Raw genomic sequence first — 27500 nt, forward strand, 5'->3', positions numbered from 1 at the left:
CTAAACCAAAAGCCAAAATATAACTTATTTAAAACGTTTTTAAAACGTTTTTGTGTTTGCTGGGAGCACAACATAATTATCATAGGCATAATCGACATACTTTTGTCGCATACCTCTGAGGTCACATTCTCCTGGTAGTAATAATCCTTAGAAACAATAGTGTTAATTCAATAAAAAATGTCAATTATTTTGACAAAAACAAGTGCGCTTCGCACAGGCACAACGCATAGACGTTGATCCACACGCCTCTGCATACTTAAAGGCCAATTCAGTGATTTGCTCATCAGGGCGATCGTAAAAATCATCAAAATTCAGATATTGGTAACATAGCCTGCTAGTGGTTCAGCCGAAAATTGTGTATTTAAGACAAAAATACTTTTGTACTGACAGTATGTAAATTAGCTACATGTATTTGAATGGGATTTCAACTTCGTCAATACTGCTGATTTCTTAAAAAATACAAATTACAAATTATATTGCTTATTCTTCACTTTTGCGCTCTTTAGCAAAGGCATAGTTCATTGAATTTACAAGCGTATGACAAAACAGGCGAAAATAGTAACTTTTTGCACAAGATTTGCAATTTAAAGATAATTAGCCATTGCTCATTCTAGTGACGCCAGTATATGGACAATATAAGTCTGATTGTTCATTTAATGACATACAATTTGAAAAATATTGCAAGGAACACGTAAAGTTTTGACTTTTAAAACCTACATTTTGGTCAAAAAATGTGCTTGGATAGTTAGTTTAAAACAGATTTTCCACATTCGCCTTGCTATAACATTGAATTGCGTTATCTGTTGACCTAGTGACGAAAAGTATATTTAGGGGGAAGTGTTAGCTTTCGTTTGATATAAAAAATCGAATTGGATGAAGGGAACACTTGAGGTTTCGACAAAAACCAATCAAAGAGACCCATTTTTCAGCTATGAAGCTCCACAGCTCTTACATTGCTATACACTCAACCGTGTAGTGTAATCAATTCATTATACTTGAGAGCTTTGGACGAAAATTTGTGCTCAGGTGTATCGAGGTGGAAATTGTGCGCATGATGGTTTATAAGAGATTCGCTTTTGTATAGAAACCTTCCCATATACACTGACCACTACATTATTCCATGAACCGTTAATTAAACAACTCGGGGACTTTGCTGTTTAGAAACTCACACCCTAGCCTTCGTAGTCAGGATCAGCTACCCGAGTTTCGTAAGGATTACAACGAGACAATTAGCAGCAAGTACTTTGTCCAGGGAAATTCAAGCTAACTTAATTTTTTTTACGAGAGCGTACTAAACCACCGCCAGGGCCCGAACTCGCAACCTCTCACACCATAGTCGAACGTCTTATCAATTGAGCTAACTTGACTGGCTAAAATGTATACACAAAATAAATGTATGCTAACTGTCACTATTAGATATGTGCCTTTTCATTTCTGATGAGTTAAAATTAAACAACGCCTCAACCGATCGTTAATGATGGGGTCGATCTGCTCAGTGTAGTGAACTTCCCGTAGACTCACGCGTGCAACGAGACATTCAGAATTTTGACAAACAAATAAGGGTTGCCTCCTCAGTCAATGTTACTATATTGATCTGGAAAAGAAAGATAATTACTCATTTTTCCGAAGTTTGCATATTATACATTTGCTGTAGGTTTGATTTATTCAAAAAGACTGTTTGGGCATTCGTTTAACTTGGTCGGTTTTTATTTTTCTTATATAGGACTTCATAGTTTCCTCAAAAATCATGATCGAGCGAACTTGTGACTTGGCTCTGGAGTTTATTTGCATCGATGCCCCACCAGAATACGTAGAAAAACTAAACGGAGATTCGGAGAAGAAGGAACAGCTCATACAAGCAGCTATGGCCACGGTCACCGAATACATGTCCTTGACTGAGGAGTTCTCCGAGGGCCCGGTAACAGATATTGCTGAGCGGCTTATGAAGCATCTACCGAAGGATAGGATCGAGATGATCCAAGCTGGACTCACAATCCCGACCGTCCAGCTAGAGGTGACCAGAGGAAGTTGCATTGTGGAGGACAGTGCGGGTAACCCACTTATGACACGACCCTTAAACTCGCCAAATAATATCGACTGGGCAATCATGTTCCATTACGCCGACATTTTAGTGGAGACCGTTTTGTTACTCATGTCTGTTGCTGGAATTAGCATTCGTGTGGATCCAAGCAAAATTAGAAAGGTGTTGGAAGAGCTTACCAGCCAGACCAAACATAACTCTATATTGCTAACTGCGCTTGATGAGCTTATTAAGGGTTGGAACAAGGCAACAGAAATCGGTGGACGTTGGGTAAATTTGGAAAAAGGCAAACAAATTGTCCAACTTCTGGAACCAATATGTGACATCGCTGATTTTGTCTGGACAATCATTTGTTTACTTTATGAAGAGACGGACTGGTTCGAGAAGGTGTTGGCGGTGGTCCAACTTACCACTATGATCTATGTTGCCGTTGCTACCGGCGGCGTTGTGCTGATTGCAGAAGTCGCACTGGCAGTTTCCGATGCGATCACTTTCGCAAAGAAGTTCACCAACGTGAATGAGATGAAGAAGCTGCAACATGAGGATTGATTCGGATTTCGCTGTTCGTATTGTAGCTTTTAAAATAGTGGAGAACTCTGTTTTTGTTTTTAAATTTGGTGTAATGTTAAAACTAGTTGGAGTAGAATCCCCGTCTTTCTTACACACCTATGACGTCGCGCTATTGTTTTACCGCTCCATTATTTTCCGCGAATGGAGCGATGATCACAATAACACGCCATTCGTAAATGCCTTTCTCTTTTCTCTGAAAAGCAAATACTTTTCAAAAAAAAAAGTACTGGCATTTACGAATGTAGTGTTAATAACAATTGCACTTTCGAAAAGCAAGTATATTGTTATCATCACTTTATTCATGTAAAACAATGATACGAAAAACAACAAGACAATGATTTTGATTAATACATTATTAAGGAAGCGGGTTGCCACATTTGCACGGTATTGTTATGGGACCTCATCAGACATCGAATTTCATGCTGAATACGAGGAATGTCTTTTTGATATCAAATAATTTTGATTTAATTTGTGAAATTCGCGATACTACAAATTTTATTGCAAATTATTAAAATTTATATTTTTGAAATTTAACAGTCCTCGAAGTAAACTTTATAAATCTAATGGCATGTAATTACACTGTATGTAGCTAGGAAGAAAAGCCGACCATCAATTGACAATTTTGACCTTTCATATTGAACATACACATTTTTTTCTTCCAAAAAGACCTACATTTTTTTAGTGTTTTGAGCTATTATCTTCAATAATGAAGGTCAAAATTTTCACATGATGGACGTATGCTGTTCACCCAAACATCATACTCTTTTTAAGTGCATATCGTTAGATTTATACAATTTACTTTGAGGATTGTTAAATTTCAAAAATGTAATTAAATATTTTAATAATTTGCCATATGTGTATTATATCGCGAATTAAAAAAATCAAAATTATTTGATATCATAAGGACATTCCTCGTTTTCAAAATGCAATTCGATGTGTCTGATGGGCTCTCAGATCCCACAAAAATACGTGAAAACGTCGCTATCCGAGCCCTTAAACATAAATTTACAATGCAATCTGTGAAAAGCAAGGCAAGATCAAAACGGGCAGGTTAAACTGTTGGCCAAGTTATACTTATTATGCAAGATGTGTTTTTACCCTAGCTCCTCACTTTGGAAAATGCTTATTTCAGGCTTCATTTGGTATTATTTGGGACATTTCTTTCCACGCTCAATTTAGGTTAAAAAGAGAAGTTAAACATGTTACTGTTTTTCATAACATTTTTTCTTCTTTATATTTTCATACCTTTTTCAGTGGTTTAGGCCCTACATATAATTTGTTATTTGGGCAACATTGTTATACATAATACACATTCTACATTCTGTATCAATGCATTTAGGCCTATGCATCTGTTTATTTTTTAATTGTTTGCTTTTGGGCATGTTTAATAATGATAAAAGCCACAGTAGGTCTATTTTTTTTATTCGTATTGCATGCGTGAGCCGAGCCACACATGTATTTTCTGTATGATTTTTATTTGTCTTACGTACATTTTTTGTTTCATCTGACGGTATTTTGGCATGCTTGAATATTACTTCTAATCAGTAGGGCTATCCGATAATTAAATATATATATTATAATGTTACGGATACTCCATGGGGCTGGAAGTTTAGGTCGGAGCTTTTATTTCGCTCCGAAGTTGTCTTTTGGGGGGGTCGATGTTTTTTTTGTTGCCCTCATGCACATGAAGGCAAAATGGTTTGTAATACATATAATAGGGCCAACCCAGTTATTGTAACTACAAATTTCGAACGTTTGAGGACTATGGGGTGACAGGGTGGTAAATGGCTGCATGATGCGCATGCACTTCCAACCTTTGCTTTGCTCTCCTTACCTAACACCTCTTTCTCCCTGCATGCCCTTGCCTTTCTCCCGCATGCTGCTTACCCTTTGCTTTACTTTGATTTGCTATTCGCCACTTGCACGGTTCCGCCATTATGCACTATATGCGGGAGAGCCTCGAACTGGCAGCATACATGAAAGGAAGAATTACGTAACCTTACACAGAATGTTATATGACTGGTTCAATTCCCATTCATGTATGCTGCCAGTTCGAGGCTCTCCCGCACATAGTGCATAATGGCGGAACCGTGCAAGTGGCGAATTCTTACTATACTTAAGGTTGTAGACGCAGGAGGCAATTCAATCAGTCCTTCTGTTCCTAATCGCCTCTCTGCTCGAAGATTGCATGTCAATCGCGGACCACCTGTTACGGCTTTGCCTTGCAGCATTGTTAACAGGCGGGGGCTCTGGGGGTAATAGCCTATGGCCTGAAAGGCTGCTGGAGCAGTCTGGAAGGCTATAGAATATTGCTTACGGGAAGGAAAACCGAACAAATCCATAGGGGCCCTTACGTGTATATTTAAGGCAAGTGGCTGGTGGCCCGCCCCTATGTAAGTAATGCAACAACTCACCCGACTGGGAAGTCATTGGCCGTGTGCCCAGTATGTAAAGCAGGTCAATACTCTTAAAGAGTAATCTCCTATCATGAAAGTCGACCCCCCGTTAAGGCCCCGAGTCCCGGTGGCTGCTCGTCGACAACAGAGTGGCAGGGGTGCTAAGAATCCGCCGGATGATTGGTTGCCATCTCCACAGGTACAGCCAGAGGAAGAAACAAGGGACACAACCAGGATCAGCGTAAGTAGCCGGAAGTCGACAAAATACCCAAATGTGACAAAAGCCACAGCTAAGCAGGCCTCAAATACAAGGGGCCGCACAAATAAGCCAATAGTCACAAAACAGCCAACTCTAACAAAGACTGCTGTAGAGGAACCTACAAAGAAAAGGAGCTCCAGTGGTATTAATATAGGAACCTGGAATGTCAGGACGCTTAGGACGGAAGGTCATTGGGAAATCCTCCTTGATGAAGTTAGAAGATTTGGTCTTGACATCCTTGGACTCTGCGAAACACATGACAGAATCCGAGACACTCATCAACAAAGATGAATACACCATCCTTCTAGCAGGTAGGAAAGATGGCATTGGAAGAGAAGGTGTTGGGTTTCTAATATCACAGCCACTTCTTGAATGCCTTGTCAGCTATGAATCCGTCTCTTCTAGAATCATAACAGCTAAGTTCAAAATGAAGGATGGAATACTCAACATCATTAATGTTTACGCCCCCACCACTACGCACAGTGATGAAGAGAGTGATGAATTTTATGATGGGCTACAACATCTCCTTCAGAAAGTCAATAAGAAGGAGAAACTTATCCTTATGGGGGATTTCAACGCCAAAATAGGCTCTGACAGTAAAACTTGGACCCCCGCAATGGGCAAGTATGGTATTGGTAAGATTAACAGCAGAGGGGAGAAACTGTTGGAATTCTGCATGCTCCACAAGTTGACAGTTTGTAACACCCACTTCCAGCATAAAGCCTGTAGAAAGGTAACACTTCACCTTGTGGGAAATACAAAAATATGATTGACTTTGTCATAACTCAACAGGAGAACCTAAGTACCATCCAGAATTGCCGATCATACTGCTCAACTGATGTGGGCTCAGATCACAATCTAGTGATCGCTAAAGTGGTGTCAGCACCAGTCAGAACCAAACGCCTGAAAACAACTCCAAAATGCTATGACGTCAGTAGACGAGGTCTCCACCTCGTGTAGTCATTTCGTTTGGTCTCCTTTTATTTCTCCACCTGTCCTTGTCCTATATGTATTTTTTATTTTGTTTTTGTTTTTGATGTAATGGGCATCCCTTTAATTTAGTGATTTCACTATTGGGTTTGTCCAGGCTTTCTAGCCTATTGTTATAAATAAAAAAAAAGACTTACCAACCCCCTGATTGCAGAAGAGTTCAGAGACAAAATTGGTGGCACTTTTGAACCCCCGCTTCAACTGGAGGATACTGATGTAGAAGACCTGTGGGCTAAGTTCAGAGACACCACAAACAAAATTACTGAAGAATCAGTTGGTATTAGAAGGGCTCGCCAAGTGAAGGGATTACCTGAAGAAGTCAGGAAAATGTGCCACTTGAGAAGAAAAGCCAGAGTCTTGATGTTAAACAACCCCTCAGCTCCAAACAAGAACTGCTATCGGAAGCCGAACAAAGGGGTCAAATATCAAGTGAAGCAGTGGAAAAGAAAACTTCTTGAAAAAGACGTTCACGAAATGGAAGAAGCCCATGCAAAGAACATAAGCCATGATCTCTTCAAGAAAGTCACAAAACTAGCAGGTGATAAAACCAAAGACAAACATGGTTCACTGAAAACAGCCACAGAGGAAGTAATGAAGTGCTGGGAGGAATACTTTTGAAACATCTGAATACCGAATTCCCCAGAGACTGTAATATACTTAACTCCAACCCGGAGCCTGTTAACCCCGCTACAGCAAGTTTACCCTTTTCAATAGGTGAAGTTGAAGAGGCCATCAAGAAGCTTAAAAACAACAAAGCGTGTGGTTGGGATAAGATCTCAGCAGAAGTGTTGAAAGCAGGGGGACCCATGTTGAAACAAATGTTGTTGAAGATCATCAACACTGCCTGGGCTGAAGGAAAAATCCCTGAAGACTGGAGTAAAGGTCTAACAACCCCTGTGTCAATGCCGGGAAAAGTATTCTATAGGATGGTTCTTAACCAAATTCAACAGACTGTAGATAACCATCTGAGAGAGGAACAGTGTGGGTTCAGGAGTTCCAGAGGCACCTCACATGCGGTGTTTACAGTACGCCAAATCTTTGAAAAGGCTAAAGAAAGACGCATTCCAATACACTGGAACTTTGTAGACTTCAAAGCAGCATTTGACACCATATGGAGGGAGGCCCTTTGGAAATGTCTGCGATCAGTAGGAGTAGACACGAAACTGGTGTGCAGATGGGTGACATGTGCATTAACAACATCCGATATGCAGATGACACCACACTCATGGATATGGACTTTGAGACCCTGCAAATCTCCACGAATGAATTGGAAAGAAGCATGCAGCAGCTGGGGAATGAAAATTAACCCAACAAAATGCAAGATCCAAGAGATATCATGCTGAACCAAATGCCCATTGACAAAGTAAATAACTTTGTCTTTCTGGGTAGTAGTGTGCCCTCAATAGAAGAGGATATTAAACGTCGCACAAAGTTGGCAGCCTGGGCATTTGCCACCTATGGGTCAGAATCCTGGGCGTTACGTGAATCTGATCGACACAGATTGGATGTTTTTGAAATACGATGCCTTAGGGCAATGCTTGGAGTTTCACTACTTGACAAAATCCGCAACAATTCTATCACACAGAGTCTCAACATCACTAGCTCCATCAATGATGTTATCTGCCGGAAACGTTTGAAATGGGCTGGGCATATCTTCAGAATGCCTCTACATCGGCTTCCCTACCAAGCCTACATTAATGACTTCAGCAAGAAAAGACCACCAGGTCGTCCACCAACCAGATGGAAGGACCAAATTCAGAGGGACTTGGGAATGACCCCACATGAAGCAAAGACACAAGCAACAGACAGAACTGAGTGGAGGAGGCTTACTAGGCAGAGTGCAAAGGGCCACACCGGCTTGAGCAGATAAGTCAAGTAAGTCAAGAGGACTATTAAACTCTAAACACTAACAATGTTTAAAATTTAAACATGGTGTTTAAAAAAACGTTATATCGTTAGTGTTTATAACACTTTAATGTGTTTAAGTTTAAACGTTAGAGTGCGATTATTTGAAAATGGAAAGTGTTAGGTTTTATTTTGGATTTGTAATAATGTAGGAGTCTGAAAATACCAGTAATTTCTTGAAAATGTGGATACTAACTATTTTCAGTTTTTAATAAACACATTGGCGTGTTTAAAAAGGGTTACAGAAACCTAAACATTTTTATTTTCAGTGTGTACTTAAAATTATGGACCTTACTTTCGACGCTCAATTAAGTTAAACAAGTTGAATGTTTATTATAACATATTTTTAGTATTTGAATATTTACATTAGTTTTTTTTTCTGTTCTTTTGCTATTAAACTTTGTTTAGTTTTTCTTTTTTTTTCTTCTTTATATTTTTTTATGCGTTTTCAGTCGATTAGACCCTACGTATAATTTGTTATTTGTGAAACATTGCTACATATATACATTCTGTATCAATGCATTTAGGCCTATACATTTGTTTATTTAATAGTTTGATTTGCACATGTTTACTGGTGATAAAAGTCACAGTATGTCTATTTTTGTTTAATTTTGATATGTCTTTAATACATCTGATGTTTCATCTGATGGTATTTTGGTGATGCTTGGATATTTACTTACATCGATCAGTAGGCCTATCCGATAAATGTTAGGGACGCCCCATTTGATTTTGGGAGGGGAACTGGAAGTTGAGGTCGGGGCTTTTATTTCGCGGCGAGGGCGGCGAAGTTTTTTTATTTTTGTTTTTATTTTGTTTTTGCCGCCGAAGTTTAGTGACATGTAGGCCTAGGAAAAATGGGTTGTACGGCCAACCAAATAAAACAAATAAAAGTTTGCACATTTACAATTCTCGTACCTTTCTTCGGCTAATCGTAGAATCATGCCTGATTTAAGTCCTCCCTTCGAAAGAAATGCTACGAATCAACGATATATATCCTCGGAATGATTCCATCACATAATTACAATTATGGGTAAGTCCATATGATATCAAGGAGGTCCCCCACCTGACCCCCTCAGATTTGCTTTATATTTTAGTCATATGTTGTACCTGTAAAAACATTAAAAACCTGCAAATTTGAGGTCTGTAGCTCTTACGGATTTTCTGTGGCAGCCATTTAAAGTTGGAGTATGGGGGTCTAAATTTGGATTCAAAAGTTGCCCTTTAAATAAATGTCATCTTTGGGAGTCTGTGACTTCTTTACAAAATAAGAGAGAGGTCTGAAACCTTGTATACACACTAACTGCATGCCCAATTTGTCAAAAAGTAAAAAAAAAATCTGTAATTGCGCGTTGTGTCACGGGGTCATTAAATATGCAAGAAAAAATGTAATGTTTTGTAAACTGGCAAGTTTAGCCCCTCTAAATTCACATTTTTTGTCAGATTAATTATTTTTTTTTTTCACTGATGCTAAATATAGGATAAATACAATACATATCCAAAAAATTGAGGTCACAACTCATTCACATTTCGAACAGCGCCCTCACGAAGATGAAATTTATTGCAAATTCAACATTTTCAGGGGTCCAAAGTCGATGTGGTCCACCTTCAAAATTTATAAAACATTTTTTTATATGACTACTAGTCTTAAATTACAACTTTGCAAAGTCCCAGTAATTGTCTAGGTTGACTTCATATAAAACGACAAGCCCAAAGTTGACCATTTTCTTATGATTGCATGTACTGCAAATGTGCCGAATTTGGAAGGGTTAAAGTCAAATTGGCCCCAATATTGAAAATAAAATGGAAATTAAAGTAAATAGGGCCAATAACCGCATCTAGTCATTTATTTTCAATATTGTGGCCATTTTGACTTTAAAACCTTCCGAATTCGGCACATTTGCAGTACATACAATCATAAGACAATGGTCAACTTTGGGCTTGTCGTTTTATATGAAGTCAACCTATAAAATTACTGGGATATAGCAAAGTTGTACTTTTAAGACTAGTAGTCATATAAAAGTGATGTTTTATGAATTTTGAAGGTTGACCACATTGACTTTGGGCCCCTGAAAATGTTGAATTTGCAACTTAAATTTCATCTTTGCGAGGGCGCTGTTCGAAATGTAAATAAATTGTCACCTCTATGTCTTGGATATGCATTGTATTTGTCCTATATATCGCATCAGTGACAACAAAAAAACAATTAATCTGACAAAAAAATGTAATGTTTTGTATACTGGCAAGTTTTAGCCCCTAAATTCACATGTGCCGAATTCGGAAGGTTTAAAAGTCAAAATGGCCACAATATTGAAAATAAATGACTAGATGCGTAGTTATTGGCCCTATTTACTTTAATTTCCATTTCATTTTCAATATTGTGGCCAATTTGACTTTAAGCCTTCCAAATTCGGCACCTTTGCAGTACATGCAATCATAAGAAAATGGTCAACTTTGGGCTTGTCGTTTTATATGAAGTCAACCTAGACAATTACTGAGACTTTGCAAAGTTGTAATATAAGACTAGTAGTCATATAAAAAAAATGTTTTATAAATTTTGAAGGTGGACCACATCGACTTTGGACCCCCTGAAAATGTTGAATTTGCAATAAATTTCATCTTCGTGAGGGCGCTGTTCGAAATGTAAATGAGTTGTGACCTCAATTTTTTGGATATGTATTGTATTTATCCTATATTTAGCATCAGTGACAAAAAAAAATAATTAATCTGACAAAAAATGTGAATTTAGAGGGGCTAAACTTGCCAGTTTACAAAACATTACATTTTTCTTACATATTTAATGACCCCGTGACACAACGCGCAATTACAGATTTTTTTTTTTTACTTTTTGACAAATTGGGCATGCAGTTAGTGTGTATACAAGGTTTCAGACCTCTCTCTTTTTTGTAAAGAAGTCACAGACTCCCAAAGATGACATTTATTTAAAGGGCAACTTTTGAGTCCAAATTTTGACCCCCATACTTCAACTTTAAATGGCTGCCACAGAAAATCCGTAAGAGCTACAGACCTCAAATTTGCAGGTTTTGAATATTTTTACAGGTACAACATATGACTAAAATATAAAGCAAATCTGAGGGGGTCAGGTGGGGGACCTCCTTGATATCATATGGACTTACCCTTATCCAAATCCAACGAAGATAAAAAATAATGTCTTTAACTGCATGGTTGTTCCAAAATCGAACACTCGATTCACAGAGAAGAGTATCATTGCTCAGATATAGCACAGGTCTAGCTTTATTGAGGTACTCTGCTGTAATGATCCGCAATTGAACCTTTCATATGAACCTATGACCACTTTGCCAATTTTCCTTATTATGCAACATAGAGACCTAAACGCAACTACTTCAATAGTTAATACATTAGAAGTGGGCATAAATAACTAATTGTTGGTCTAATCACTTGAATGATTTTACAAATCTACGTTTATTCAATTCATGTAACAAACATTTTAAGGTTACACAAAGAAACGTATAAAAAACGTATAAAAGACGTATAAAGTTGTTATTTAAAACAGAGTTTTCTCAGTAATCAAATATCGCAGCGAGTGAAATGTTAGTGCATTGGATGTAGCTTAACATTTTTGTGTGTGTTATATACAAATTTTCAGAATAAATTTGAAAATCCTTCGTTTAAAGCATTTTTACGCACCATGTGCACAAGATCAAAAACACGTTCCATGAGGTTTTTTTCAAATGTGCGCCCCGTATAAATCCACGCCAAGTGATTGTTTTCTTCTTTTTCGTATTGTATTACAAATCGATCGAAAAAATAATGTTGCCATGGGGAAGAACCAAATACAGTACCTATTAAATTTTAAAAGCCCGTTTTGGAGGGAAATTTCGGAGAATTTGCTTGAGAAAAAGCTGTTTTGTGAAATTATCGATATCTTGATTACGGGACGTTAATTTAGACATCTGAATACCTACATTATTTCTCAATATTCTGCCAATTGCTATTCCATTTGATTTTCACTCCAAATTGAAGCTAGTTTTGCAAAAAACGAGGTTTTTCTCCATCGGGTTCGTCCAAAATTTCAGCGCCGACATGCGTGTTTATTCTAAGAGCCATTATGCTGACGCAATTGTAATCACGTTATTGCGTCAAATTATAATTACATATCCCATTCGAGGACAATCACTTGCGTAAGATGATGTTTGGCCGAGCGGATAGAGCGTTGGACTTTGAATCTAGTATGATTTATTTTTGTGGGTTCGAGTCCCCGTTTGGCTGAATTTTCTTGGTTTTTTCCTCTTTTCTCACTCATTTTTCTTTCTGTTCTTCCCTCTTTTCTTTCTCCTTTTTTTCTTTCTTTTTTTATTCACTATTTCTTTATTCTTTCTTGCTCCTTTCTTTTTTTAGTTTTTGTATATTTGATTGATTCGCTGACTGCAGTGATTGATTGTTTGTCACTTTATATAATTCAGAATTTGTAGGCCTGCTAAGGATGTCTTTTTGAATATTCCCAAATTCGATTTACAAATAATTGCTTTGTGATGTTGTTGTTGTTGATGTCATTTATTTATTTCATCAAAGATATCAAGGCTCTATAAAATTTAAAATCAACACATTTTCTAGACGGTGGCGTAGCTTCATGGGGCGGGATGGCCCCAATCGATTTTAAAATTTATAAAATCCTCAATTGCCGAAAACGGGTTGTCCCCCCACCCCCCCCGCATCACGAACGAGCTCCGGGCACGAGCTGAGCCAAGTTTCATGTCTTGACCGTGGATCGATATTCTATTATAATTATTAAAGTAGGCTTATACGTCCCGGTACGCTTGTTCATTTTCTGCATGGCTGTTTCTGTTATGAACTTACGCCCCTCTGAAATCAAGCGCATGAAAAACCTTTTGGCTAACCTTAAATCTTTATAATTCAAGAAGGTGGTTACGGATGATTTGAACTAAACACCTGGATCGTGATGGGTAATTCTATAGAATTTTTACATAAAGCTGACTAGTCAATGTATTTTTCAATCGCACCTGCAAAACCATTGTTATATTTACGGTATCAATCAGCAATTGATCAATTTGTCAATGAACAACCTATTTCTATAACACTCCATTATAAAATCGATAAAACAATAGCGCGACGTCATAGGTGTGTATTAAGTCGGTTAATGGCCGCGGATTAGAACGTTCGTGGATAAGAATGGCCTTTACTAGTTTTTCTTTCTTCATTTTACAGTACACAGAACGAGCGTCAAAAGGAAGGGAGAGGGGTGATTTCGTGAAGATTTTAAAGTAAAATCCATGATTTGAATGTTGCTTCTGTAAAATTGTTCTAATAGATATGGACTTTAAATTTTGAACTTAGATATGCCCCATTATGAAGTCATAGCGACATTGTGAACATATCAAATGCAACCCGGCCCCTTGGTATCCTGGGATAGCCGGGATGTGCGCAGGTTTTTTTTGGTTTAAAAGCTAACTCTCCGGCTAACACCCGGCCAAAACCTGGCTCTGGTCATAAACCTTGAGCCCCTCCTCGGCATCGGGGGCGAATATCCGATGCAAACAGCTGCAAACCCTGGGTATTCCTCGGTTCAAATTCCCGGTTCCGGGTATAGGCCTAGATTTATGGTTTTAATATCGCAGTCGTCTTGTCTCCAGTTGTTCGTCGCCAGAGAGTGCTTCTGCATGCATACATTGGTTTAAAATTCGGCAGGTATATATTTTGTGGACTGGATGGATTTTTAAGCGCTTCAAAAATAGCCTTTATATAGGCCTACGTGTATTTTCCATTGCAAATACGTCATTTAATCACCTTGCTGCGGAGCCTCTAAAATAGGTATAAAATAACGAATAAACGGGATCATCAAGATTATCATCAGCGTAGAGCGCAATTCTCAGTATGTATTAATATCCTGCGTATATACGATCCCGAGCCATTGACACTTGTGCTGTAATACAGGGTGTCCCCCAAAAAAGAGGCCCCTCATTGCGCCCTCTTTTTCTCCTATTTCTGAAAAGTTGATCAGATATATTTTGGTATGTCAAGAAACCTTGAGTCGTTAGCTTTTATAAACAAAAACAATTATATCAATGGCTCACAACTTTTGAAGAAATGTCTTTTAAAGAAATGTACCCGTTTTTCACTCTGTCCACGGAGAAGGTTTCGATACTTCAAAGATTGAAAAGAAGTACGAATACCATGCATGAATTTCAAACATTCCTCAATGATAACTTTATAAAATAACATTATTTATGGAATGGGCTTTACCTGTGGGTTTATGGGCAATGGATTTTGTTAATACATGTAGTGTCATTAATTTGTGGGTAAAATGGATGCCGAATGGGACTTCTTTTGCTTTACTTGCAATTACTTATTTTCTCTTGGTTATTTGTCTCTTTCTTACTTTGTTGTTTCTGGCTTTCTTTATTTTTTATTTACAACATAAGTCATTTCTTTTTTTAAGATAAAAGGTAGCCCTAAAAGGCTGTTTGGTTTGTCTTTGTTCTTCTGAAGTGAATTTACTGTGCTGCTCTGCTCTCTACCTGGTTGCCTCCTTGGCGAATACAGGTTTCAGCCCCGGTCATCATTGCATCAATTGCGATGCGTACCATCATTGTGCGCCGGATACTTGCGAATGCATTCATTAATACGTTTGCGAATATCTTGGATTTTGCCACAAAGGAAACAAATCAAGTGGTGTGAGGTCTGGTGATCGTGCAGGCCACTTCACAGCATGAGCCATCCCAACCACTCTGTTTGCTATCCGTGGACAGAGTGAAAAACGGGTACTTTTATTCAAAATGGCATATCTGCAAAAGTTGTGAGCCGATTGAAACAATTGTTTTGGTTTATTAAAGCTAACGAATAGAGGCTTCTTTAAAAGAGGACGCAATGAGGGGCCTCTTTTTGGGACAACCTGTATATAAATCTCAGTAGTTGGGGCGAATAAGGGGGATTTTGAACAGCGCCAAGATCAACAACGCATTACACACTGCAAACAACGCATTCCATTACGCAAACGACGCATTCCACATTGAAGGCGACGCAAATTCCTCGAAGCAATTTATTGTCTTTTGGGGAAAAAGTATATCTTCAATATGAAAGGTCAAAATTTACAATTAATCGTCGGGTTTTTGTCCCAGCTGCATTATAAACATCTCAAAAAAAGTAACTACCCCCCTTAAATAATGACCATTATAAAAAAACCGGGCAATTGTATTTTAAATCTGTAAAATGCGGTGGAAGCAGAATTTATTTCTTCACATTTTGACACCTCATTTGTAGCAATTGACTAAATATTGACGTCACGGCGTACATTTAAATCAATGTAACCCAAGATTTGAAAGCTGCAGTAAATTGTATAGATTTTGTATTCAATATAATGGAAGGGAATCTGTGTAATGATATAATGAGTGTTCTGCATTGTATGTAAGTGCAACTTTCAAATCTGCACCTCACTACATTAAATCGGCCGGTGTTTTATTGTTTTCTAGGCTATCGTATCAATTTTATTACAGATTTGTAATACGATAGTCCCTTTTTGAATAATGGCCATTATTTAAAGGGGGTTAGTTCCTTTTTTGAGATGTTTAATTTAAGTACATATCATTCATACCATTAAATGTAGAAAGTTTACTTCGAGGACTGTTAAAAATCTCAATCTAAAAAATCTCAAATTTTAATAATTTGTCATAAAATTAGTATTATATCGCGAATTAAAAAAAATTAAAGTTATTTGATATCAGAAGGACATTCCTCGCATTAATGTCTGATGTGCTCTCATGTCCCTCAAAAATATTGTCGAAACATTCATACCAGAACCCTTAAACTACTTGATGAACAATCCACACCAAAATAGCATGTTGCTATATACTGGGTTGGCTATTAATTGTAAATATTGATTGCTTCTATTCGTCAACACATTGTGTTACACATGTTCAAACGCCTGTGATAGAGAACCAAGGATTATTAAAACAGGATATAACAATTGCTCATTAGCATGTGTCCAGATACACAGTACCGTTATGTTTGATTAGTGTAGATTGTTATTTTTACACGAATACGAACACACAGACAACTACGGCGCTATGCTATAAGGTTACATGAGGTGTCAAAGGTTTTTGTGACTTAAAATGCGCACTTGTTTTTCATATCTTATAACTATCATGCATTCCCTATTGACAGTAAGTCCTAATTTCGACATTAGTCCTTATCAAATAAGAAATCTTTCTTGGTAAAAAACAAATAGCTGCTGCCTGATGGGGCATTGTAGTTGACCCACTTCCGACCGTCGTGACCGTGCTAGAGGGAGTTTTTACTCCCGTTAATAGGTTCGACTAACTACACTTACGACAGGCGGCATAGGAAGCGCAACACGTGACGTACGAGGCTGGCGAAGATACAGGGCTGACAGCCCCATTCAAAATACACGGTTAGCAATTACAAATGGAAAATTAACATACTTGCAGTGGGGTACTTTGTAGAACCCCGACGGTTTTAGAGTAAGATAATTTTGCTCTGACAGCACATAACAAATTTAGCATTGTTTGTGAAGATTTCATGATTATGTGTTAATCCAATGGCGACCTCAAAATTGGCGATATCGCTTCCATCACCGCCTGACTTACGACACATTTATGTAGCGACCTCAATCACGTGGGCCGTGTATAATCGATCGATACATTTTACTTGTTAAGAGGAAGCCAACCAAAATTCGCAATAGGTTTGCGTTGCTATATACAAAAACCGTGAATTGAGTGTATCTCCCTGACAGAGCTATATAAATATATGACACTGGAAAGCTTTGTTTTGGGATTTTAATAGTAAAGGTTGAAGCTTGCCGTTATAAGCAGACTTAAGTCAATGAAGTACTCCACTTCTACTTTCATGGTTGGAATTTACCGTTATCCATCTGCACATTAATTTCATTGGTAAGTACTTTTAGAAAGAAATCTTATACAAATATTGAATGTTTTTCACTATAATGGTAAGAATATTTTCATTCGATTAACTATTGACTGTTCCATCTAACCAGGCTATACGCACGAGTTAATAGCGTTGCCATGGTGGAACATGGACTGTTGCACTCACGCGGAGCGTAATTAATTTTTTTACAGTTGACGCTAAACATAGCAAAAATAATTAATAGTAACCAATAGTAACTAGTGTATCAAATGACAAGAATAATTATATGAGTATGATTACTACCAGCTACCTACAATAAAAGAAAGCTACGTATGTTTATCGGATGTGATGCGCTTTAATTAATGTCCATATGTAATGAGTTGAACTATCTTTAAAACTTCTTCGATTGCGGGTTTCATGCACATTAACCATGCCTTTGCATCGGGGCCTGAGATTGGAATTCCAATTTCCTTTCTCATGAAGTAAGGGCTGAGAGTAAAATTGTACTATTGTGTTTGGGAGTGGCATTCTGTCTTTTTCCTAGCTATTTTCTTCCATTTCTTGCTTTGTTTAATCAAATCTATCTAGGCCAGCATGCATATTTATTAGCCTACACTGGCTACCCAGGCTTGTGCATTTGTTTGAGCTTGGAACGGTCCATGGATTAACATGTGTCCCTCACGGACCAACCTGGGTAAACAAACAAACAAACAAACATTACTCTTCCATATACGCGCTTCCATTAACCTTCGTTCGCGTATACGCTACAAATCTTCCCCCCCATATTTTGCCAGGGTGGATGGTCTATACAATCATCCCCCAATGTTGACGCCTGTGTGAGTTTCTGACTACAATAACCTCATATTTGGCCATTAGCTACCAAAGTGCAACATTTTTGCACCCTTCTTGCGAATTTATCTCACTTTTGCACCATATCACCATATATCAGTTTGGTTTCAACGTGGCAAAACTTTTCGCGCGCATTTGTACCATAAACCTATTGTCAAAAGGTGCTTGATTCACTATACTTCAAGAAATTTGTCCAACACCATCCCCCATGTCAAAAAGAAATCTACACCACTGTCAGATATTGCGCATTTCCCTACATACATTTTATTATAAATAAATCCAAGTAAGGTAAATCATCCACAGTAAAGTGCTCAACCAAGAAGGGAGCTGGAATACATTTAAAATAGACTTGGTGATTTATTAAAGCATTATTTACAATATTGTTTCATGCAAGCCAGCCGAAGCCGACCTACACTCGTCGGAATATGCTTATCACTGGAAACTGATTTCTATTTCTAGCGCGGAATGCTCACGCCGCGAAGTGGCGACGGCGAGCGCGAAGCGCGATCACCGAGCGTAAAACGCGCGGAGCTAGTGCTAGATCTTTAGACAGTTTAATTGGCATACATTTACGGTCAAAAATGGTTACATAACATAATATAAGCAGTTCAAGTTCATGAGGACAGTCAATACTTGATATATTGATCAGTTGTAGTTGATCAAGAGATGCTTCTTCCTGTGTCTACAAGTGTTTATTAGCTCATTCCTTTTGTTCAGTGAGGAGAGATGAGGCTTAAATATGATGAAGTATTTTTCCTCTAGACAAAGTCTGCATAGTTTGTTGGTAGTTGAATAGGCCTTAGCCCGAATGATTAATTTCCATTCAGTTGAATAAGGTATTTTCTTATCCTTTAATTTCCAAATGTACTCGCTTAATGTTGTTGAATGCCTTTTGTCACTGTTATTAAAGTCACTCTTATGGCAATTAAAGCGTGTTTTGAACGAGTTAGCGGTTAGTCCAATATATGTTTCATGATGTGAATTGTCAAGTCGAGTTACCGTCGCCTGGTAAATTATACTAGAAGCTAAACAATTGCCTTGGAGGGGACAGTCAAGTTTCACTTTACAGTTGCAAGTTTTTCCATCTGGTTCCTTGGGTTCTGCTTTGCGCAAAATTGATCTGTTGTGTGAAGTTATGATTTGTTTTACATTGGTCATGCAACAATAACTAAGTTTAACAGTATTTCTGTTTAAGAGTTCGCGGCGTGAGCATTCCGCGCTAGAAATAGAAATCAGTTTCCAGTGATAAGCATATTCTGACGAGTGTAGGTCGGCTTCGGCTGGCTTGCATGAAACAATATTGTAAATAATGCTTTAATAAATCACCAAGTCTATTTTAAATGTACATTTTATTATATGCATATTTTGACTAAATCGGTTCAAGGTAAATGTAATTTAATTGTATTTAAACTATAATGGTCGTTCCGAAAAGCCTTTTTAAAAAGAGATTTAAAAGTTTGGCAACACATTTACTATTTAAAAACAGTAAATGTGTTGCCAAACTTTTAAATCTGTTTTTCTTAATTACACATTAAGTTTGTGTATGCCTATTTGCTAATTCCATGTTTTATATAAAAAACCCTGTACACACAGAGATTTATTTACATAACGTTATGTCAGTGTAAGGTCTCATAATAATTTACCAAATTATGTACAATTTTAATTTATTATATTGTGGGTCTAAACTTACATACAATGTTATGTAAACATGTGTGTAAATATATGGGTCACCAATTTCATTTTGAACTTAACACGATAACTATCTTTTGTACTGGGTTTCATGTGGGTGAGATATTCTCTGGAGTGGAAAATCGAACTAGCAAAGTAATGCTATTAATAGCATGTGCTATATACACTAGGGTCCACAACATGTTCATCTATCAGGGCACAGTTCATTAACCCTAATACACGTGTACATTCATTGAATGAACTTTAAACATGTGGGTACAAAAACTCATTCTCTACAACTAGAGTTAAATTTTTTACTACAATTGTTTTATTTAGGTTATTGGACTATGACATTGGGATGAGGCCATTGAGGTCCATAGTGATACATATATTCCGTACATAGTGTGTATGACATTGGCATCCATACGAGAAACAAAAAGTTTGTTTCAAGTTTTTGTGTGTCGTAAAGCAGGTAAGATTTTGATTAATCATCTTTGATCTCCAAAATGAGGGATATTTTAGCCATTATATGAGGACAAAATTAATACACAAAGACAAAAATTGATTAGAAACAGTGATTCATTACACCTACAACATGACAGTCAGATGTATATTATACAATGTTGTAGGATACAGATCTGTATCGGCACAGCCCTGCATAGAAGGTATTTTCTGATGCGCGAGAGGCGCGAGAAGTTTTCGCATTATTATTATGTTATTATTATTATTATTACATGTTGTCGGTGACCACTACGGCCCCACATCATTCCATAAGCCATTTAACAACAAATCAGGGACTTTGCTGCTACAAGAGCGCACACTCTAGTCATTCCACAAATAACCATCGCAACCAGGATCAGCTCCCCGAGTTTCGTACGGGTTACAACGAGACAGTTAGCAGTAAGTTCCTTGTCCAGGGGAATTTCAAGCTAACTCAATTTTTCCACGAGAGCATTCTAGGCCACGCCAGGGTTCGAACCCGCAACCTCTCGCACAGTAGTCGAACGCCTTAACGATTGAGCTAACTTGACTGCATTATTACTATTAAAGCACATTTCTATAGTGCTCTACAAAGAACACAACACCTTATACACATAAATATTCTGTTCCGTACGTACATGTAGTGTGTATGACATTGCACCCGTTCGAGAATGAGTTATGCATGATTATGTGCATTAAACTGCTAGGCCACTATTTCATCCTTTAACCATGCATTCATAACGTTAATAACAATGTGATATCTTTGCCAAGCGAATGAATCTGCACTGCAAACGTCGGTGTTAAAAGTAACACCGAGGGTGTTGATTTTAACACCGGGGTGGTGTTCTGAGAGGTCCACACTTTTCGGTGTTAATGTAACACTGGTAAGTGTTATTTTAACACTACGAAGTGTTATTTTGACACTGTATTTTGGTCTTTTTCCGGTGTTAATTTCCTATTCAACATCGCTGGGTGTTGATTTGTTCCTTTTGCCTGAATTCCCTATATTTAACACCACTGTGGTGTAAATTTAACACCACTGGGTGTTGATGAAACATATTTAACACTGCGGCGGTGTTCTGAGAGGTTCACACTCTTTGGTGAAGTGATAGGGTACTGGTACGGGTCTTGAAACTATCATCTTTAATCATTGATAACATCTTAATCAATGAGCGTGAATTGTTTCTGATGCTTCTTTTGGTTTCCACCCAAATAATAGATCACTCAGATCTACAAAAACGTTCATGCAGTGCACATTTAAGATTTTGTATTGACCCCACGTGGTGTTAGTCTAACAATCTAACACCAGAAGCTTCAACACCAGCTCGGTGTTGCATATTCAGTGTGCAATAATTTTTTTGAACATAAGCATTATGTAGCCCTAGCTTTCCTGTGGTTAAAAATATCAACCTTTTTTTTAAATAGAAAAGTAGGGGATGTGGATCACGAAATGCCCGTATAACATTCCTTCTTCACATTAGTAGTTTGGTAAGCAGACAATCATAATGATGCATCACACCGTACCATCTGCAATGAAAATACTAAATATGGAAGGGGCTGATGTAATAATCTTGCAATATAAAAGAATGTGATTCAATTTATACTTATTTCGTATGCTGTTTATAGGTTTGTTTGTTGCTTCATTTAAACAATATTTTGGCATCTTAAACATTTTTGTTTTTATTCATTCCACCCTGTTTTATATATTTACCAGACAGAAAGTTCCTTTTTCGGTTACAAAATGGCAAGACCAGCGGACGATCGCACAGTCACAGAGATTTGGGAAAAGGTTCTCAAGAAGATTCAAGAGGATGACCCGGTAGATTATGATAAGCTTATCAAAGACCCTGCAGAGTTGGAGATACTAAAGCAAGCGGTTAAGGACACAACATTCGAATGCTGCTGTCTAGAAGAGGACCTCAAGGACAAATCGAAAGACATCGAAACGTGCCTATCAAAATATCTACCCGATGACAGGATCCAGTCAATCAAAGGCGGACTCAGCATCCCGACTATACAGATAGACATAAGTGAGACACATGGAGCTTCGTAAGTCAGCTCATTAGCTTTTCTTAATACATGTATTAAAAAGTCTGTTCCTTATACTTTTCTGAACTCGGCATAAGTCTCTGGCGATATTTGTGAGTTTATATGCTAGGTGATATAGTGATATAGCCTTTACTGTTATTATCAACCTGTTATTATCGACACAAGTCTATTAAGATAGGTCAAACTATACTTTTCTGAATCGTTATGACCAGAGGAATACGTTGACAAATTCTGAGCAGCTTTGAAGTTTGTGCCCTGTTATATGAAATTAGACACCAGCCCTTGGACCTTTTTTGAATTTGTTATCATACGTTTTTGTTTTTTACGCATTTTCCTGATTTACAGACGTCAATTAGAAGTTTCTGATTTCCGAGGGTGCACGACAGCCTCTTCTTTCATTGAAGTTAACTTTTTCCACATACATTTATAATAAATATGGACTATGCAAAAATGCAAGCAAAAATGTCTTGGAAACGGCAATGGTGTATTTAAAGTAAGTCTCTGGTAATCACAACATTACGCCTTATATGTTAGATAACAATTATCAAGCACGAATCACGTTATTTTATTGAATAATAACTTACATTGATCGTAAAAACGAATACAAACAGCCAACTCTAAACACGCGATATTCAAAATTGACTAGGGTACTGACGTCATGGTTATTTGTGCTCACTGTTCTATTGTCGTCAGCCTTCATTGTATTACTGGAACGTCATTGCACCAGACAATTTCGGCGCACGGGAATTTTGAATATCGCGTGTTGAGAGACGGGTTTTTGTATTCGTTTCTATGGTCAATATGGGTTTGTTTTAAATTCGTGCTTGAAAATTATGTTTCTAACACATTAGGAAATGAATTGGGAGAAACCTTCTGACAATAAAATACTATGCTGAGTTAGCAGCCTGGGTGGCTCACGCTCCAGTAATTTCAGATGATTGAGCTCAGTAACACATCAAAGAAGGCCTTCCAATTCATGAAAACAAATAGATAATCAGCTTATCGGATTAAAAGCTTAGAGGGAAGGTCTTGCTGCTCAGCGAGTGTTTGTAATTAACAGAAGAGTTTCTCCAAATTCATTCTCTAATGAAAACATAACATAAGGCATAAATGCTGGAGACTTCCTTTAACATGCTTAAACGTATAAAACTGAACTGAACTGAACTAAAATAACTGTAAATTGAGATTCACCTTTAACATTATGTGCTAATTTTGGTTTTTGCTCTGTCACGAACCTATTTTCTTGTTATTTCTGTTGTTTATTTGGTCAATATTGACACGAGTTCACATTTGCATTTGCAAGTTTTGTTAATATTACAATTGATTGTTCTCAAGTGCAGAATATCATGTCCCATGATTGAGCACATTGTTAAGAATTATAGGATACACTCTTAAAAAGGTCTGGTCAGATTTGACTGGATTAATAGTAGATCTAGCCAGGAATCTATTCAAATTCGACTATACGTTTTTAAAGAACAATTCGGTTATCCCAACGCAAGTGTAAAAAATTAAAATTATTTACAAATTGCTTAAAAGTGAAGGATAAGTCATTCAAATTGTCATTTGGGATTTTTGCAGGAAATGGAATGAGAGCAATATAGGAGCATTATTTTAAAACAAAAGAGAGTAGGATACTTTGTATGCGTTGTACTGTTACAGTCTGTATGTGCTGTGCCCATACTGTTATTGTTACCAGTTGGGCGTTAACATTTGTTTTATTTGCATAATGCATGACGCCGTGAAGTTGAATTAGTTAACAAGCTAATTGGCTTAAATCTTTGTGCTGGTGCTTCGCCCTGAGTTGTATTCACTCAAGGCAACGGGGTACACTGACAAGTGTGTTGAATCCACCCACAGATCTAGAATGCATGATACAAGCGGTATCAAATTTTACTATCATGTCAAACAAGGGACCGTTCAAACGCTTGTTAGGAGTTACCTGATCTAAAAATACAAATTCACATTTTTTTTCAGTGCGCCTTTTTTGGACCTACAATTATTTTCAGCCCCCTCCCTATAAATTGTTGAATTGTCATGAAACGTGGTGGATGTGATTACAATTAAGTGCCACGATATTCAAGGTCGTGTCAGTGGTATCTGAGACTAGCTGTTGGATTGATGGATTGTAATGAACCTTGGTGGATGGGATCATCCATGAGCAGCGAAAATTTTCAAGGTCAGCTGAGGGTAATTGAATATAGATTTTTGGATTGTCGTGAAACTTGATGGAATTGATTTCCATTCAAATATAATGCAAACCCATTACTATAGTAATTAATCCAGTTACATGACTATTTCAACGGCGAATTGAAGCACACACGTTAATCATCCCATAATTCACTGAATAGATCATCAGGTTTGTAGGTAAACAGATTGAATACATTTCTTTTGCACGAACCAGAATTTCACAGTACGGTTTTGTTGACGGTCGACAGATCATGCTGTTCAACAAAATCGAATCATTCCCTGGGTCATCCTTTAAGGAGTGTGACACAAACTCTAGACACATCGGATAATCCATCTGGATCAAGAGAAGAGGATCATGAATAGAGACGAGGGGGCCCACTTATTAAGTCACGTGTACGATCCCCTCCTGACTGATAAGAATACATCACCTACAAAATCCGGCAAACCGGAAGTGGTAAGGATCAACCATTATCATTCTAAAGATATCTATAGATCATGATAGACGAAACCGCCAATCGTGAGCAAAATTCTTTTTAGTGCAAAAGAAATTAATTCCATTCATGTAATAATTATTCATTTTTATAGGGTCGAAGGTCGCGGAGACCGTGAAAAAACCTACTCTGCTACAACAAGTGTCAGTGGTCAGTCGGTAGAGACTCGAGATCTTTCCAGCGACAGTAATATCGCCACAACGAAATTCCAGCAATATGCCAGCATCGTAGTTGAGGTTATTACGATGGCGTGGTCGACAGTAGGTATAGTCGGAGCCATTAAACCAAACATGAAGGGCATTATTGATTGGGTTGCAGGCAATATCGAATCAACCGTGAGTTTGAGGCTTCCCATTGATCAATTCATCATATCTTGGAACAAAGCCAGTGGACATTTTGATAAAGCTAAAGTTATCTTTGATCTTCTCAAAAAGCTTTATAATGCGGGTGATTTTATCTGGAAAGTCATTCAGAAATTGTGTGAAGAGATGACATGGTACGATTGGTTGAAGATAGCGGTTAAAATTATCGCCATGCTCCTTTTTAGCTTTTCAACTGGAGGATTTGTACTGATCGCAGAAATCGCCATGGTAGTTCTCTCGATCATGGAGCTAGGCGAGATGATGTATACTTTCATAACGAAAATCCAGAATGTGGATAAATTAGATTCAATCAAACCACCCACACCCAGCAGAAGCAGGTGCTGCGCTTTGTTGTAACAAAAGGATCCAAGCGGGAGCAGAGCCACCCATTTAAAAAAAAAACTCCGCAAGCGCACTTTTCATTCGAAAAAGGTTCATATTTTGACTTATTTTCTCCGTGCAACCATAATGTGCCGCAATACCACCAACCTTTAGGGTTAGGGTTAACGGGTAGGGTTTACGCGAACTTGCCGCTTGATGCTTTAATAAGCACATAATTATTTCCAGTCTAGATTGTTATTTGTAATTTTATAGATTAGGATTAAACATACGTAAACTTAAGAATGTATTCAGTTGTTGCCTCCTGGTGTGACGGGCGTAGGCTTTGTGTTATTTATAACCCCTTTGATAACACGGTATTTTCCATTGATTTGAGATATACCAGATTTTAGTGTCCATACCAAACAAGATGTCCGCTGATATTGTACAGACGAGAGTGACGTTTACCAAATGTCCACAATTAAAGAAAAATCTCGTTATCACAAATGGAGGAGTAACCTGTGTTTTTGTTATTTTCATATCAATGTTTTATATCATACCGATCATGGAATACATATATTACCCACGACGACAGAACAGAGATAGTGGACGCCCTGGACTGTTCTTACTTAGCATTTTTAAATGATGTTATATGGTGTCGTTACTAAGAATTGTATTTGGTCGTGCCAATAACTTTAGAATTATAATCATAGAAAAAATGTTGTTGATTTACGTGTAGTATCATTTAAAGTTGCGTTTTAAATTCCATTGATAAGATTTTGTTTTGATCTACATGCTTGCGCTATTTCCGGCGAACAAGTGATAATGGAATTACTCAACTCAAAGGGAAAATGTATGTATATCTTCAATATGAAAGGTTAAAATTTCCAATTGATGGTCGGCTTTTCATCCCAGCTGCATACACTTTCAGTATTCAGTACAAATCATTAGATTTATAAAGTTTACTTCGAGGACGGTTATAAATATCAAAAATATCTATTTCTTATAATTTGCCATAAAATATGTATTATTTCGCGACTTTCAAAAAAATTAGTTGACATCAGAAGGACATTATTCGTATTAAGAATGCAATTCGATATGTCTGATGCGCTCGCAGGTCCCAGTAAGAGTACTGAGCAAACGTTGCTATCCGAGTCCTTAAGCTTGTATTTGGCAAATGTTGAAATCAATTTTTAGTTTTCAAATGTGTATATTTAGTAATTGAAATGTCGGTGAAATTTGCTACTACATCAACTTTAAGGTGTTTTAAATCTTTAACTGTTTTATAATTTGTGAAATTTGTATATTTAATTGAAACATTTAATGGTGCATGTCCTTGCTACACTATTCTTATTGTGTCTTAAATCTGAAATAATATTTTGTTTAGAAACATGGCCTTATGTTTTATTTTTAGCTCTTATTATGGCGAATCTGAAATTGTTTAAAAAAAATTAATCCCACGTTTTGTTTGGTTTTGTCTGCAAATATTTTATTCTTTTCTAGAAGTACTATGTATATATTTAACTTTAATACGCTGTGTTCGTGGTACTTAAAGTACTCTATGTATTCAAAATATTTGGTTAAATTATTTTGATGTATTTTGATGTGATGTGATCACTGTACCTCATGCGAGAACAGAGGATACCTTAAAACATCCACTATTTGAGTAAGCGAGGAAAAAGAAGAAATAAAACAAAAACAAAACAAACCTAGAAGGGTATTTTGTGTTATAAATGTGGTCGTATGGGTCATGGATGTAGAAAATGTTATCCAAAGTATGGTATTGATGGGAAACATTTAATCCCATGAGAACTACCTGCCTATTGGTCAAAAAGAGGTTATCATTATCAATTGGACGAATCAGCAACATTGTTAGAATAATTTCACCACACAAAGAAATTGGGGTGAATTATTTGCAAAGCTCCATTCTGATTGGTGATTAAAGATATCATGTAATTGACCATCAGAGAGAATATTAGATCGGCAGGTAGTGTTCAGGGCGTGTGCTAGTAAGAAAAAAAACATGTTCTAAATCATGTAGATGGATCAAAGCCTCAA

The 27500-nt window shown here is 37.3% G+C and overlaps 3 protein-coding genes across 3 annotated transcripts in view; all 3 read left to right on the forward strand.

Annotated features, from left to right (window-relative positions):
* LOC140145115 (uncharacterized) overlaps nt 1-2773 on the forward strand; it is a 68316-nt gene extending 65543 nt beyond the window's left edge. The window contains exon 6 of the mRNA XM_072166894.1: nt 1724-2773. Coding sequence (XP_072022995.1) covers nt 1724-2590 — 867 coding nt within the window. The 3' untranslated portion in view covers nt 2591-2773. The remainder of the gene's footprint in view (nt 1-1723) is intronic.
* Nucleotides 2774-5429: 2656 nt separating this feature from the next.
* Nucleotides 5430-6035, forward strand: LOC140145119 (craniofacial development protein 2-like). The gene has a single exon (XM_072166898.1). The coding sequence runs from the start codon at nt 5430-5432 to the stop codon at nt 6033-6035; it is 606 nt and encodes a 201-aa protein (XP_072022999.1).
* Nucleotides 6036-16929: 10894 nt separating this feature from the next.
* LOC140145114 (uncharacterized) lies at nt 16930-26289 on the forward strand. The gene is made up of 4 exons (XM_072166893.1): nt 16930-17064; nt 19892-20027; nt 21750-22084; nt 24857-26289. Exons 3-4 carry the CDS (start codon nt 21777-21779, stop codon nt 25479-25481), a joined length of 933 nt encoding a protein of 310 aa, XP_072022994.1. The 5' UTR covers nt 16930-17064; nt 19892-20027; nt 21750-21776; the 3' UTR covers nt 25482-26289.
* Nucleotides 26290-27500: the final 1211 nt, after the last annotated feature.

Source organism: Amphiura filiformis, unplaced genomic scaffold (assembly GCF_039555335.1).
Source record: "Amphiura filiformis unplaced genomic scaffold, Afil_fr2py scaffold_139, whole genome shotgun sequence".
Lineage (NCBI taxonomy): Eukaryota > Metazoa > Echinodermata > Ophiuroidea > Amphilepidida > Amphiuridae > Amphiura > Amphiura filiformis.